At 37.7% G+C, this 16,400-nt stretch overlaps 1 protein-coding gene across 1 annotated transcript; it reads right to left on the bottom strand.

Moving 5' to 3' along the window:
* Positions 1-1,692: 1,692 nt before the first annotated feature.
* LOC114371040 lies at positions 1,693-3,999 on the bottom strand. Its single transcript, XM_028328439.1, has 2 exons — positions 3,754-3,999; positions 1,693-3,404 (listed from the first exon to the last, which is right to left on the bottom strand). Exon 2 carries the CDS (start codon positions 3,361-3,363, stop codon positions 1,834-1,836), a length of 1,530 nt encoding a protein of 509 aa, XP_028184240.1. The 5' UTR covers positions 3,364-3,404; positions 3,754-3,999; the 3' UTR covers positions 1,693-1,833.
* Positions 4,000-16,400: the final 12,401 nt, after the last annotated feature.

Genomic DNA, 16,400 nt, shown 5'->3' with positions numbered 1-16,400 from the left:
ATAATCTTTATCATTAAAAAAATAATTTACTTTATGATATCATTAATGAAATAATTTAAAATTATCTTGTAATGAAAATATTTTTAATAAATTAATTTTAATATATTTTATTGTATATTCATGTAAAAAAAATTAACATTTTAAAATTATTAATCAACAAAATTTCAGTATATAAAATTATTGAACATAGAATCAAAATTATATTTTATAATAAATATATTAACTAATTAGATTTAAATTAATGTTTATTATAAATCAACTAATTTGGACAGGTGTCAATCATTGATTGAGGGGTTTAAATGTAATTTTCATAGTACACTGTTTTGTTATTTAGAAGATAATAGATTATAACCACTATGTTTTTTTTTTATAACTTCTTCATCGGTGTTGTTGTCTTCCGCATTCCGCAAGAAATTAAAGATATCAATGGCCTCAGACTTTTTAGTAGGGAATTTAGGTTCGATTTGGAAGAAGTGTTTTAAAAAAATGCTTAAATATTTAAAAAAATTAATTTTTATAAATTATATTTGTTTTATTTTTTTTCTTATAATATTTTAGATAACACTTTTTTATTGTTCAAAGCATTATCTAAAATGGTAAGGACTAAAAATAAAATAAGCATAATTTAAAATGCCTAAAAACAAAAAAATATGAAATTATAAAGATATTCAATCCTAAAAAAAATTCGAGAAAAGCAAAAACTACTGTTGTTGTATGTTCTAACCGGAGGAATTTATAGATATTATAATTAGCTTGTAGACCTGTAGTATTAGACATGGACATTTGGGTAAATTTTCACAAACACTTACAAGTGGGACAAAATGAAAAGATAAATTGAACTTTTCTTATAAGCTAAAATCTACTGATGTATCAATTTTTTTTAGAAAGTCTTAACTTCTCTAAAAATTGAGATGCAAAAATTAATTTTAGTTCATCAAAGAAACTCAGTTCATTTTTCTTTTTCTACTTTTTTGACCAGTCAGAAAAGCAAAAGAACTTAACTCTAATCCTGACTATTTCCATAGCATCAGTATGGAAAAATTTATCCAATTAGAGCCATAATAAAGTTGAAGAACAAGCTGTTACTCGGGAATTGAGTTCTCTAATTGACAAATTGAATTGTGGGTGGGTAGTTGCAGTGTAAGCCTTGTGGCCAGTAAAACCAAATTTTCACCCCAGCTGGAATTTAATCCCCTCACTGAAAAAGGTTCAAAGGTATCTCGCAATCTTTAGAAAGGAATTTTCAACTAAGACATGAAACTATATCTATCCTCTACTGTGTGACCATGACAGTCTGTCTCAAATTCAGAGTGGTAGAAACTAGAAACTAAAGACACCCTATCAGACTATTCATGTCAAAAAGGGAAAAAGAAACTGAATCCTGAGGGAGAAAACATTTCAATTAACAGTATTGGATGAACCCTACCAAGTCCTAAAGAAGAAGAGGATCAATCGAATATTGGTGGCAGCTAGTTTTGTGTGACAAAATGTATCCGATATCAGAGGACAAGATAACAAAGGAGCAGAATATTTAAAAGGAACAACCTCAGGCAAAAAATCTAAAACATACTAGTACAGGCAATGCCGGATTTTAATAAATAATAATTTCATATAAATGGTTTAGAGCTTAAGATTGAAGAATGGATGCTAGAAGATAGAAGAAAGATTAAGGACCCAAAAAACCAGAGCAAATTAGTGCAAAAAATTGTTAACACAATGCATTTGTATTATAGAAAACACAGTATGGTACAAAGTCACTAAAACAAATGATTAACCGACCATGCTGGCAATCATACCCATATATTTTTCAAAAGTGCCTAACTAATGTCTATCTCAATTCAACATGAGTTCATTCCCCACATTAGGCCGAAGGCAAACACAAACTTCATGCTCTTCTGCTCCTGGAAGAAGTTTTGGCACCATTATCTCAAGCACAGATCCTGGCCCATCGTAGTACGCTTCTATATTGGCATCTTCAGGAATTCGAGTTGAAAGTGGGATTTCACGAACAAACTCACCAGGAGGGCAGTGCTCTGACGATGGCTCTGAAAGCTTGAATGTCCTATCGTTTCTTTTAATAAATGGCTTGCAAGATATGCTCACACAAGAAACCTTTATGATACCATGAGTAACAGTGTTCCTCCATGAAACTTTCACACTAGGAAGATCCACGAATGGCAGACTGATAATGATCAAGAAACCTTGTTCGTCCTCATAAACAGTTTTTGCAGCTGTAAATGGTCCACAAACATTCTTCATCACCCCTCTGAAGTCATTCAACCAGTGTGATTCACTTGGGTGCATTACCAAATCTGGACTCCGATCAGATGGAGGATTAATAGCCAAACAACATTCTTCATCTTTCCCATAAAGAAAAAAGTCCTTCCTTTTCTTGCTGCTAATAGAAGACAGGACAGTCCCATTACCATTACTGAGGCTAGGCAGATGAGTTGATAAATTCAACACAGATCCATTAAGCAGCTTCTTTGGGTGTGGATTCAGAGTGCTCTTGATCAGGGGAAGTGGTCTCTCGAGCTCAAATTCTCTGTTGGGAAGATTCCTCCATGAACTGAAGTCACTTGCTTCAGGTGGGATTGTGAAGTTCAAATCTCGTCCAGTGAGTTCAATCCACTTTCTCCGCTCATCCTTATCAAGACTCATAAGATTGGGCGATGGAACAACCTCGATGCCATGCACACATTGAGGATTTGAAAGTCCCCTGTAATGCTTCCGTTGCATCCGGTGGGATCGAACAAAACCCCGGAGGGCACTAAACGGAAATGGGCGCTCCCCTTGGCGGGAATGCCCATTCATGTAACTCCTCAGTTGCATCTTACCCAAAGCATTGTCCGGCTTCTCCTTGAAAACCCACATGTACATGTTTTCCATGTCATGTTGAACCAAGAAAACATCAAGCTTGATATCGGATTTATCAAACCCCAAAACACCATTGCTGTCCCTAACAACCTTGGCCTTAGACTTCTCAACCAACGCCGGCTTAAAGTAGAATCTGAAGAAAAACCAAGCACCCCAAATGCTATCAAGACGCTTGGCGCATTTCCTTCCAACTTTTGGGAGTTGGACGAAACTCTGGGTGTCAAGTCCTTGAGTACCACCAAGACCAACATCCAACACGGTATCAGAAGGGTCTTGATTCCATGGCTGTGGAGGCGGACTGCGCTCCGCGGAGAGGGGCAAATTGATATCAGGTGGACATGAGAGTGTGACTTTGCCATTCATATGCAGATCCAGATCCTGATGAGAAGAAGGAGGAGCACTTGAATCCATGGACAAGAGTGTTGATGGGTGATGATGATGATGATTCTCCATCGACAAACAACACGTGAGAAGTGAACCACCCATTGGATTGAACTACCTCATCAGCTTGATGATGAGTTTTGCTTCTGGTCGGTTCAATTCAAATGTTGCCATCCCAAAAACAATTGAACAAAACAACAACCTTATAAACACCCTCATCATTCATATCATATCAATCCCCACAACAATATCAAACCCTCCATACTTAAAAAATAAAAAATCCTAATTTATGAATAAGATGACAGAATCCTCACACACCCACCAAAAAAAAAAAAAAAACCATACTCTAATAACACACCAGTAATAATGAAATCCTATCCTATACTATGGCTTTCAATTTCAAAATTGAAATCACACATCTTTTACACAAATATTAATCTTTAATTTATTGAAATAAACCCGAAAAGAAAATTGAAGGAGATCTTCAAGGAGTACCTCTGGGAAGCAGCAATGGCTAAGATGGTGGTGCTCTTCTCCATGGTGTCATCCATACCATTGAATTGTACTCTAGACTTTTCTTTTTCTCAATAAAAGAAAAAAAAACTATGTATTGGTGAGGCGGTGAGTATGAAAAGGAAACTAAGAGAGAAATGAAAGAAGCAGAAGCGTGATGAAGCGTCTCACTACAGCGGTCCGTAGGTTAAAACTAAAGCCTGCATTGATAGTGAACCGAACCTGCCTTCCTTTGTCCATCACTAGTACTAGAAAAAGACTATTTTTTATAAGAAAAAAGGCTTAAATAGTTTTTGTTCATGTAATATACAATTTTTTTTTTATTTTCATTCTTATAAAATTACTTTTTAGAACGACCTTTGTAATTTTTTTTAGTCTTTGTAATATGTTTCTTCTTTCATTTTATTCCTATAATATATGTTTTATTATGTATATATATTTTCATTTTGAATTACTCTATTTTAAAAAATATTAGATAAAAAAACAAATGATATATATATTACAAGAAAAAAAAAAGAATGTATATCTTACAGGTAATATAAAAAAAAACCAAAACTAAAAAGGAATTTTATAAGGACTATTTTAAAACAATATTTTATAAGGACCAAAAATAAATAAAAAATTATTACTGGGACAAAAAAATACTTATGTCTTTTAGTCAATTATATATTGGAAAAATAGAACAAAATAGGAAAAAAATGTCCTAAAGCATAATAATGAATACAAAGGCCGAGTAAGGGGGGATCCCTTTCCACTATTATACATTCAAAGGAATATTATGACCCATATTATCTGAAAAAGTCTTCATGATGATTGGCCTCCTTATAGGTGTGGAGAATGGACGCTCACAAATCTAAAAGATGGAAGAGTCTACGGACTTTGGTGAGGAGTAATTGAAGGTGCACAAAGAAGGCAAAACTCTTTCTAACATTAACCACAAGTAATGAGTCTAGTTTGAAGATCACGATATAAGGATAAACCTCTAGTCATTCTAATCCCAAGATTTTTTAAAATCAGCTCATATATTAATAGACGAAAAAAGGTACCAGAAGTACCGGAACAAAGTTCAAACGCATTGAAAATCTATTACACCAAAGTCAGCGGTAATTCAATATTTAATAGAATGTCCATAAATATCTCATAATCAATGTATGGCTGCCAACAAAAGATAAGTGATCTATTTCTATTCATTACATCATAGCATTAGCCATTAAATCTATAAACTAAAGCTAGCAATAATGATAGCAACGAAGCACTGGATAACAACAGAAGAGGGTCATCAAGAAACCAGCCCATTATCAAAATTTTGTCTGAAGGGCACAATAAACTCTTGCTGACTAGACAATAGGATAATGCAGATTATAATTCTGTTGTAAGAATTGGTTAGGTACAGGAAACCAATTATGTTATTTCCATTTTGAGTTTGTTACGGATAGCTGGCCAATTAGTGGATTTCCAACTGATGTTATCCTTTCCTTTGCTATAAATATCATACTGGAAATAAAATCAATAAGAAAGAATTTACAAGTAGCTTTGTAGTATTTAGTAGATAATCTAGATTATAACAAATTTGGTCCGACCTGCCATATTGCTACCATGCCCAAGTACACAACGCGCCAAACTTTCCTTGAACGTTTGGAAGATGTCGTGAACAAGCTCACCCAACACCAAGCCACATTAGCTCAAAACCATCAGACACTTACCCAAGCCAATGCCGACCTCAACTTCAAACTAGATTCAATTCTTGACCACCTCACCGCCCTCACAGCCACACCACCCTCACCCAAACCACCCCCATCCCTGCCACCCATAACCAACCCTCGACCACACATGAAGCTCGACTTTCTGCGCTTCAATGGCCAAGATCCCCTCGGGTGGATCTTCAAAATTCAGCAGTTCTTCGATTACCAGGGTGTCTCTGATGTTGAACGTCTCATCGTAGCATCTTTCTACATGGAAGGCCCCGCTCTTTATTGGTATCAATGGATGTCAAGGAACGATTTCCTGACATCGTGGCAGGCCATGCTTCTGGCTTTGGAATCTCGCTTTGCTTTGTCGTACTATGAAGATCCTTATGGCACACTCTTTAAACTCCAACAATGCAACATCGTCAATGAATACTTGTCAGAGTTTGAGCGCCTCACAAATTGTGTCGTCAGCCTTGCTCCTCCACTCTTGTTGAGTTGTTTCATCTCAAGTTTGTCACCTGACCTCCAACGCGAGGTGCAAGCATTGCAGTCAATGTGTTTATCGCAAGCCATGGCCCTGGCTAAGCTCCAAGAAGACAAACTCTGCGATCGCCGCCGCAGCTATCGTACCACCCACCACAGCCCAGTTCAGAACCACTCTCACCACACCACCACCCAAACTCACCCTCCGCAAACATCCTTCATAAACCACCCACCAAAACTCCTAGTACGCCGCCTATCCCCAGAGGAGATTGCTCTCAAACACAACAAAGGCCTCTGCTATTATTGTGATGAGAAGTGGTCATTGGGACATCGTTGCCATCCCCGTATCCACCTTCTCATCGCAGAGGAGGAAGTCGAGTTGCCTACGTCACCAGGCCCACCTGAATCCCCATGGCTTTCAAGGGATTCTTCTCCCCCTTTACTTGCGGTGGATAACCCCCCTCACTTGAGCCTGAATGTGATGTCTGGAATGCCCGCCCCTGAAACTTTCCGTGTCTACAGCACTGTTCACCATCACCACCTCACCATCCTTGTCGATGGTGGTAGTACGCACAATTTCATGCAACTGAGGGTAGCCAAATTTCTCGGCCTTCCTTCCACTCCAATTACCCTTCTTCCGGTAATGGTTGACAATGGTGGTTGATCGAGGCCGTACCCGAATCAAATAAACATTAAAATGTAGTAACTAGGAAGTGATCCTAGGTCGTTTCCCAACGAGCAGTGACAAGCCAAATGTTCATAATATACTTGCAGTAACAGTAACAGTAACGATGGGGGGGTTGTTTGCTTTTGTAAATTAAACAGCGAATATATGTGAATTAGAAAATATCAGAATTAAAATACGTTGCTTCCCCTTGATTCACAAGCAAGTCTCTTATCCTAGGTTACGAGAGTTTATCCTTTATCAGTTTAACCACTTAATCCAACCCTAAATTAAATTACTAAGCGAAATTCAACATAAGGCATTCATTATGTGATTAAGCATCACATACACCAATTACTCATAAACGATCATTAAGCATGAACGCAAATTAAGCGCAGAGACAATTAATCAAGCACTAAGCATGCATGAATTAAAAGCAACAAATTCAAAGTAATTAGTGAAGAGGAAAAACTAAACAGAATTTAACAGTAATAATAGAACCTCAAAGAGAACTGTGCTTGATCCTCAAGGGAAAACAACGCTGCGGACTTAGCCTTCCATTAATCAAATAGAGAATGAAATTTTATTGATAAAACTAAAAGTCTGAACTAGAATTGAAAAAAAACGAAAATAAAAGAGAAAGAGAAGAGAGACTAAAACTAAAAACGAAAAATAGAAGAGAGAGAGGAGAGAGAGAGAGAGTCTCCCGCGAGGGAGAGAGAGGGGGCTCCTAAACTAGAACCTTGGTGTTGTTATATAGTTTTTTTCAGCCCCAAAGCTTACAAATATGTTTTAAATCCAAGCCCATAAGTAAAATCAAATCAAATCTAGATAAGATAAGATCTAGACGAAATAATATCTAGATGAGATCAAATCTAAATAATATCTAGATAAGATAAGATATAATTTTATAGAATAAATTAGTCTGCCCTCTTCAAGTCCAAGCCCAATTCTAAATTCAAGCCCAATGCTAGATTCAAGCCCAATGCTTCATTAATTCCTGAAATTAGATTAAAAACATCAAATTAGCTGAATGGGCCCAAATAATAAAACTGCCTAATTAATTGACAATTAAGACCAATCAATAATTAAAATGGTGCAAAAAGGGTTTAGAAAATAGAAGAAAATGATGGCACATCAAAACCCCCCATACTTAGCCTTTTGCACTCCTGGGCAAAATGAAACAAAGAACAAAATCCAAGGATATCAGAGGGAGACAAACAAAAACATTCACATATTTCTCAATGAACATCAAGGAATAAAAGGAATGGGTAACATCTAACCTAAGGAGATCCAAAAAGTCAAGACATTCATGAAAATCATCCAAGCAACCCAATCATGGCAAAATAGTTAATCAGCTCAAGAATGAAAAGTGATAAAGCCTCACAAGATATACACTCTATCTCTCAAGTGTCTAGGCTACTATTTACCCTCAAAGCACCCATGAAAGCAAACACCACATAAACTTGGCAAGATTCTAAAATTGACAATCAACCCATAAACACAAGCACATGAGGATCAAAAGGTCTTTTAAGGTTGTAATGGGGCCAAGGACAAGGTATGGAGAAATATGGAATAAGTGGCTAAATCCCAAAGGAATAGAGGAGCAAAGGGGAATAAGTGCATATTAAAAAAAAAAAAAAAATAAAAAGAAGTAAAGATAAAAATTAAACATGAAGAGTAGAACCAAGAGTTTCATCATTCTTGTGCCATTTAAGATCTTATTCACTCAACTTTATTGCTTTTCTTTTTTTTTTTTTTTTCAAAATTTTTTTTTTCAAATTTTTTTTTTTTTTTAGCCTTTGAGAAACAACATTTCATTCAGCATGTCCAACATTTAACCAATATACAATGTACATCAAGTATGGCCCAAAATACATCATGAAGCATAGTCAACAAAACAAGTTGTCCAATGAAACAAAAACCCCCCACACTTATTCCCAAAACAATTCCAAAGCTCCAAAATTCCTTAAGGATATGGTAATATCATGGTTTTTCACTTAAGGCTTGTAGTGAGCTTCAAAACAAGGAAAGGGAAACAAGGCTCAAATGGGCTATCAAAGGAATTAATTCAAGGTAAGTCCATTTGGCTAGAAGCTTATAAGAACAAAATTGCCTTAATCATTTCCAAATATGCATGTGAATTAGGACGCATCAACAAGAATCAAGCCAAGGCTATTGTGCAAGCAATCAATGGGGCAAAACACACCAAATGATTATAATGATGGATGGCTCAAATTCTCACAAAGGTAAAATCATCACTTTCAAATTGAGCTTTCAAAACTATCATGACATGTAGAGAAGAATCAAGGATTTCAAGTCACAAAATGTCAAGAACTTTTATTTTCAAAACAATTACCCATTTCTTGAACATATCCTATAATTCAAAGAAAAACATGCAAAGTCGTACGTGCACACAAAATTGACCCAAAATATTAAACTGAAAATCCGACGAAACTAACAACATTAACAAATTAACAAAACCAACAAAACTAGCAAAACCAAAGAACACTCCCCCCCCCCCCCCATACTTAAACAACACATTGTCCTCAATGTAGCACAATTAAAAGATTAAAAACAATTAAATCATCAAAGAGAATCGGACAAGTGTAATAAAAGCAAAGAAGGAGATAGGAAAAGAAAAACTCCCTAAGTCATGGTGGAGGAAGAGTAGGGTGGAGTAAGGAAGTCTCTTCCACCACTACGTCCACTAAAGAAGGGTTCGTGAGGAATGGCTTAAGTCGATGTCCGTTGACCTTGAAGCTCTTGTTTGTGGAGTCGCTTTTGATCCCAACTGTACCATAAGGAAAAACATTAGTAACAACAAAAGGACCAATCCACTTAGACCTCAACTTACCACTCATGAGTCCAAGCCTAGAATTATACAATAACACTTTTTGCCCAACCACAAAGTCTTTTTTAACTATCATGCTATCATGGAACTTCTTGGTCTTTTCTTTGTAGAACTTGGCATTCTCGTAGGCGTCTAGGCGGATTTAGATTAATGCAAACCCAATTTAAAAGCAAGAGATAAGAATTTAAAATAGAAGATAGAAGATAAGGTAAAGAAAAGATAAGATATTTAAAGATAAAATTAGAAGATAAAAGAAAAGATAAGATATTTAAAGATAAAATTCGAAGATAAAAGATAAAGATCATAGATAAGATAAGATAAAAAATTTAACGATAAGATATGATAAAATATTTAAATTGCGATAAAGATAACTACTTCTAAGAAATTCAAATAAATAAGATCTAAATCTACTAAATCTAAATACTTACTCCTAAAACCCAACAGTAAAAAATAAGGAATAACTACTTCTAAGGAAGACCGACAATGAAAATAAGGACTAAAATCTATATATTAAAATCGCTAAAACCTGACAAGTCTAATTAGCCTAGATATATGGATTCTGGATTTGTCTGTTATCAATACCAGTGAACTAATCAACACTAACACACATACTAACACAATACTAACAATTAAACATAAAACACGAAAGGATTAAACACACAACAATAGCTAGCTATTATGAACCTTTGGACACTGCTCCCCGGCAACGGCGCCAAATTTGATCGAGGCCGTACCCGAATCAAATAAACATTAAAATGTAGTAACTAGGAAGTGATCCTAGGTCGTTTCCCAACGAGCAGTGACAAGCCAAATATTCATAATATACTTGCAGTAACAGTAACAGTAACGATGGGGGGGTTGTTTGCTTTTGTAAATTAAACAACGAATATATGTGAATTAGAAAATATCAGAATTAAAACACGTTGCTTCCCCTTGATTCACAAGCAAGTCTCTTATCCTAGGTTACGAGAGTTTATCCTTTATCAGTTTAACCACTTAATCCAACCCTAAATTAAATTACTAAGCGAAATTCAACATAAGGCATTCATTATGTGATTAAGCATCACATACACCAATTACTCATAAACGATCATTAAGCATGAACGCAAATTAAGCGCAGAGACAATTAATCAAGCACTAAGCATGCATGAATTAAAAGCAACAAATTCAAAGTAATTAGTGAAGAGGAAAAACTAAACAGAATTTAACAGTAATAATAGAACCTCAAAGAGAACTGTGCTTGATCCTCAAGGGAAAACAACGCTGCGGACTTAGCCTTCCATTAATCAAATAGAGAATGAAATTTTATTGATAAAACTAAAAGTCTGAACTGGAATTGAAAAAAAACGAAAATAAAAGAGAAAGAGAAGAGAGACTAAAACTAAAAACGAAAAATAGAAGAGAGAGAGAGGAGAGAGAGAGAGAGTCTCCCGCGAGGGAGAGAGGGGGGGCTCCTAAACTAGAACCTTGGTGCTGTTATATAGTTTTTTTTAGCCCCAAAGCTTACAAATATGTTTTAAATCCAAGCCCATAAGTAAAATCAAATCAAATCTAGATAAGATAAGATAAGATAAGATCTAGACAAAATAATATCTAGATGAGATCAAATCTAAATAATATCTAGATAAGATAAGATCTAATTTTATAGAATAAATTAGTTTGCCCTCTTCAAGTCCAAGCCCAATTCTAGATTCAAGCCCAATGCTAGATTCAAGCCCAATGCTTCATTAATTCCTGAAATTAGATTAAAAACATCAAATTAGCTGAATGGGCCCAAATAATAAAATTGCCTAATTAATTGACAATTAAGACCAATCAATAATTAAAATGGTGCAAAAAGGGTTTAGAAAATAGAAGAAAATGATGGCACATCAGTGGTGTCATCCAGTGTACCATTCGCTATCCTCAGGTCTCCATTCACATTCAAGGCCACAGGTTCACTACAAACCTTTTCGGGTTAGACTTAAGTGGCACTGATATTGTCCTTGGGGTCCAATGACTGAGGGATTTGGGCCCAGACACTATTGACTACACCTCCCTTTCCATGTCTTTCACTCACCTGGGCCTTCTAATTCATTTGGTAGCAGATATTCCTGTCACCCCACCATCAGCCTCAGCCCACCAGCTCAAACTCATGATACGCACTCAGGCCGTTTCGGCCTTATTCCACTTAGGCCCTGCACCATCCTCATCACCCTCAACACTCCTTACTTCCCCCACCCTTCTTTCCGATAACCACCCCCTCCCCCAGACCTTTCCACCCTTCTTAACAAATTCCATCACCTTTTTTGCGACCCATCACAACTCCTTCCTGCCCGACCCATCTCTCACTATATACACCTTTCACCAGCCTCTAAACCAATCATTGTTAAACCTTACCAATACCCTAAAGCCAGAAGACCGAACTCGAGAAACAGGTCCAATCTATGCTTGATTTGAGTCTCATCAGGCTAAGCCATAGTCCATTCTCTTCCCCGGTGCTCCTCGTCAAGAAAAATGATGGTAACTAGAGTTGTTGCATCGATTATCACGCCCTCAATGCTATTACCATTAAACATAAATTTTCGATGCCCACCATTGATGAGTTCCTCGATGAGCTGGGCGCAGCTTCATGTTTTTTGAAACTGGATTTGTGTCAGGGGTTTCATCAAATTCGTATGGCGGAAGAAAACATTCACAATACAGCTTTTCGCACCCACACCGAACACTATGAATATTGTGTCATGCCTTTTGGGCTCTGCAATGCCCCGGTGACGTTTCAGGCAACCATGAACAAATTGCTTAAGCCCTTCCTCCGCAAGTTCGTTGCAGTGTTTTTTAATGACACATTGGTTTATAGCGCTTCCTGGGCTGATCATTTCCACCATCTGGAAGTCGTATTTATGGTGCTTACCAAGGATTTGTTCTACTTGTATGCTTCCAAATGCGTCTTTGACAAAGCTAAACTACAATACTTAGGCCACATTGTCTCAGCAGATGGTGTAGCCCTGGACCCTTCCAAGATTTCTGCTATGCTGGATTGGCCTACTCCAGCCACTACCATTGACCTTCGCGGCTTTCTTGGCTTGATAGGATTTTACCGCCGTTTCATACGCGGTTATGCTCTCTTAGCAGTTTCGTTAACTGCTCTGCTCCGCAAGGATAACTTTGCCTGGAACGATGATGCTCAGTGCGCCTTCAATAATCTAAAGCAAGTCATGACGATGGCACCAGTGCTTACCCCGCTAGATTTCACTATCCTATTATGTTTGGAAATAGATGCTTTCGGAGTAGCAATGGGGGCAGTCCTTTCCCAGTGAGCTCACCCAATTGCGTTTTTCAGCAAAAAAATTTGTCCAAAGCTACAACGCTCCTCTACGTATGTTCGAGAACTTCATGCTATCACTGTGGTAGTCCGTCAATGGCGGCACTATCTTCTCGGTCATCCTTTCACCATCATCACAAACCATCAGAGTCTGAAGGAGTTGATAAACCAGGTGATCCAGACTCCGGAACAACAACATTACCTCGCCAAACTTTTGGGATATGAATATACTATCCAATACTGCTCCAGCTCCGGCAACGTAGCGATAGACGCACTTTCGCGAATTGCTTCCCCAACCCAATGCTTGATTCTTTCAATTCCCCATATCGATTTCCTGTCCGATATCAAACATTAAGTTTCTCAATCATCAACATATCACGAATTGCAGAAGAAGATTCACCAGAATCCCACGGCTCATCCTGATTATTCCCTCTCTGCATATTGGATTTGCTATCGCGACAAGCTTTGGCTTCCGTTCGACAACCCCTTTATCCCCATGCTCTTGGAGGAATTCCACTCCACACCACTGGGTGGTCACATGGGCGAAGCCAAGACCCTGCGTCGGCTTTGGGAAATTTTCTTCTGGGACAATATACGTCGTGATGTATACCGCCTGGTCTCTGAGAACCGTGTGTGTCAACAGATGAAGCATGAATGCCGCAAGCCAGCCGGCCTACTCCAACCCCTTCCAATTCCTTCGGGACTGTGGGAGGATTTGTCTCTGGATTTTACCATGTTGTTGCTGTCCCATGGGTTCACCACCATCTTGGTATTCATCGATCGATACTCTAAGGGCACCCACCTTAGAGCTCTACCACCCAGATACTCTGCACACAAGGTCGCCGGACTTTTCATCGACATAATCTGCAAGTTGCATAGGTTTCCCCACAATCTAGTCTCCGATAGGGACCCGATTTTTCTCAGTTCATTTTGGCGCGAGCTGTTTCGCCTCAGTGGCACCAAACTCCAGTATAGCACTGCGTACCATCCTAAGTCTGATGGGCAAATTGAGGTCCTTAACCGGACTCTCGAGCAATATCTCCGCTCATTTATCCATGATCGCCCTGCTCTATGGTTCTTATTCCTTTCTTTGGCCGAATGGAGCTACAACACTTCGACTCACTCCGGCACGGGTTTATCTTCGTACGAGATTACTTATGGTAAACCTCCACCTGCATTGCCACAATATATCTCCGGAACTTCCCATATCGAGGTTGTTGATTCCATAATAGCCACCAGACAAGCTTTGCACTCCAAACTGCAACAACACTTGTTGAAAGCCCAAACAGCTATGAAGCTTTACGCCGACCACCACCGTCGGGATGTGCAGTTTCAGGTAGGGGATTGGGTCTATGTGCGTCTCATGCCATATTGACAACTGTCAGTTCGCCCGCATTATTCCAAACTCGCCAAACGGTTCTATAGGCCTTATCGAGTCACGGAGAAAATTGGATTGGTGGTATACCACCTCGAGCTGCCAGAGGAATCTAAGATTCACCCTGTCTTCCACGTGTACCTCTTAAAAATCCACCACGGACCCCCTCCGATCACGGACGACCCCCTGCCACCAGCACAGGTCGACAACCATCCCGTTGTCGAACCTCTTTCATTCCTCGACTGGAAATGGAACTCCACTGCCAACCCACCATCGCGGATGGTGTTGGTACAGTGGCACGACCTTGCTCCGGAGAATACGTCATGGGAGGATTGAGACTCTCTTCGTTCTGCATACAACCTCGAGGACAAGGTTGACTTTGCAGGGGTAGGTGTTGATAGCAACGAAGCACAGGATAACAACAGGCCCAAGAGGGTCATCAGGAAACCAGCCCACTATCGAGATTTTGTCTGAAGGGCACAATGAACTCTTACTGACTAGACAATAGGATAATGCAAATTATAATTCTATTGTAAGAATTGGTTAGGGACAGGAAACCAATTATGTTATTTCCATTTTGAGTTTGTTACGGACAGCTGGCCAATTAGTGGATTTCCAGCTGATGTTATTCTTTCCTTTGCTATAAATATCACACTGGAAATAAAATCAACAAGAAAGAATTTACCAATAGCTTTGTAGTGTTTAGTAGATGATCCAGATTATAACAAATAACTACACTTTCAACACACAATAAGAGTAGATTTTACACTTTTATATATATATATATATATATATATATATATATATATATATATATATATATATATATATATATTATGTATGTGCAGAGCAAAGTGTGTTTTTCCACTATATCTCATAAAATACATTATGTCTTGACCAACAAAAAACCTCTTTTGACCAGCAAAAGACTATCCATATTAAATGCTTTCAAGCCATAACGAGTGTGTCAAATTAATTATGAGATAGATCAAGGCATGCATTCGTGTTTGATTGCCATGAGATGAAACTTGCTGAAAAACCTAGAACTTTAGACTTCAACCAAGTCCATGAAGTGAACTTAATATTGTCTAAAAGATTTTTCTTCGGGATTAACATTCTCAAACACAACTTTGTTTTTCGCTTTTCAAATACAAAAAAGTACTGAACATCAAATGATCCTCAAAATATCGTCATCAACCAGAGATGTAGCCAAATCGTGGAATTGCCAAAAGTGACCATTGATACTACCATGTGTGGTAGTACATATTATTTCACCTATCCATTCATGACAATGAGACCATATTTTTTTATGCAAAATGACAATTAAAGAACAGGTGTGTTACCCCTTTAATAGATGAGTGACAGAAATAACAAAGAGTATTTGTGTTCTCTATGATATTCCTTGAGCAAAGATTGTTCAAAGTGGTAGACGGTTCCTAAAAGCATGCTAAACCAAGAAATTCACCTAGTTGGGTAGTTTGATCTTTCATAGTACCTTAAACAAAGGTGAAACTTGTTATTCCTCCACCGAGTCAACCAGGTACGCATAAGTGAATTTTGTTGTGTATATTCCTAAACGTTCCAATTGCCACCACCATGAATCCTCCAAGATTTGAGACCCTTGCATAGAAGAGAAATACTTAAAAAAAAGGTTTGCTTGATTTTCCCTCTTCCACTCAAAGAGTTCTCGCCTCTATGTGAGTTCCCAACTTCAAGTATTTCCCCTCAATGAGTCCATCTCACTAATAAAACTTTCCTTTTTTTAAAAAAACTAAGAATACCCTAGGGAAATAGTTTTCTAGAGTTTGTCCATCTAACCAAGGATCTTTCCAAAATCTACTTTTTTCACCACCTTCCAAGTCACACCTTCATCAAACCATTTGTTATCACTTAATCCTCTACAAGTTTTCTTTATGTTTTTCCACCATGTTGATTCCCATGGATGCTCATTATTGTCCAAGATTCCACAGTGATCATTATATTTTGCTTTCAATAGTTCACTCCACAAACCATGCTTATGATGAAAAATATTCCACCGCCACTTGCCAAGTAAGGATTTATTAAAAACTTGCAAGTCCTTCACACCCAAGCCACCATCCTCTTTTTTTGGCATATGTCTTTCCAACTTACCCATGCAACTTTGTTATTTTTCTTCATATCCACCCCACAAGAATCTTCATTGAATGCTCACTAGAGTCTTCCAAACCTTATTCAGTATTTTAAAGAATGATAGGAAAAGTAATGGTATTGATGTGAGGACT

The sequence above is a fragment of the Glycine soja genome, chromosome 10 (assembly GCF_004193775.1).
Source record: "Glycine soja cultivar W05 chromosome 10, ASM419377v2, whole genome shotgun sequence".
NCBI lineage: Eukaryota > Viridiplantae > Streptophyta > Magnoliopsida > Fabales > Fabaceae > Glycine > Glycine soja.
The sequence above is the reverse complement of the archived record's forward strand: the minus strand, read 5'-3'. Positions and strand labels throughout refer to the sequence as shown.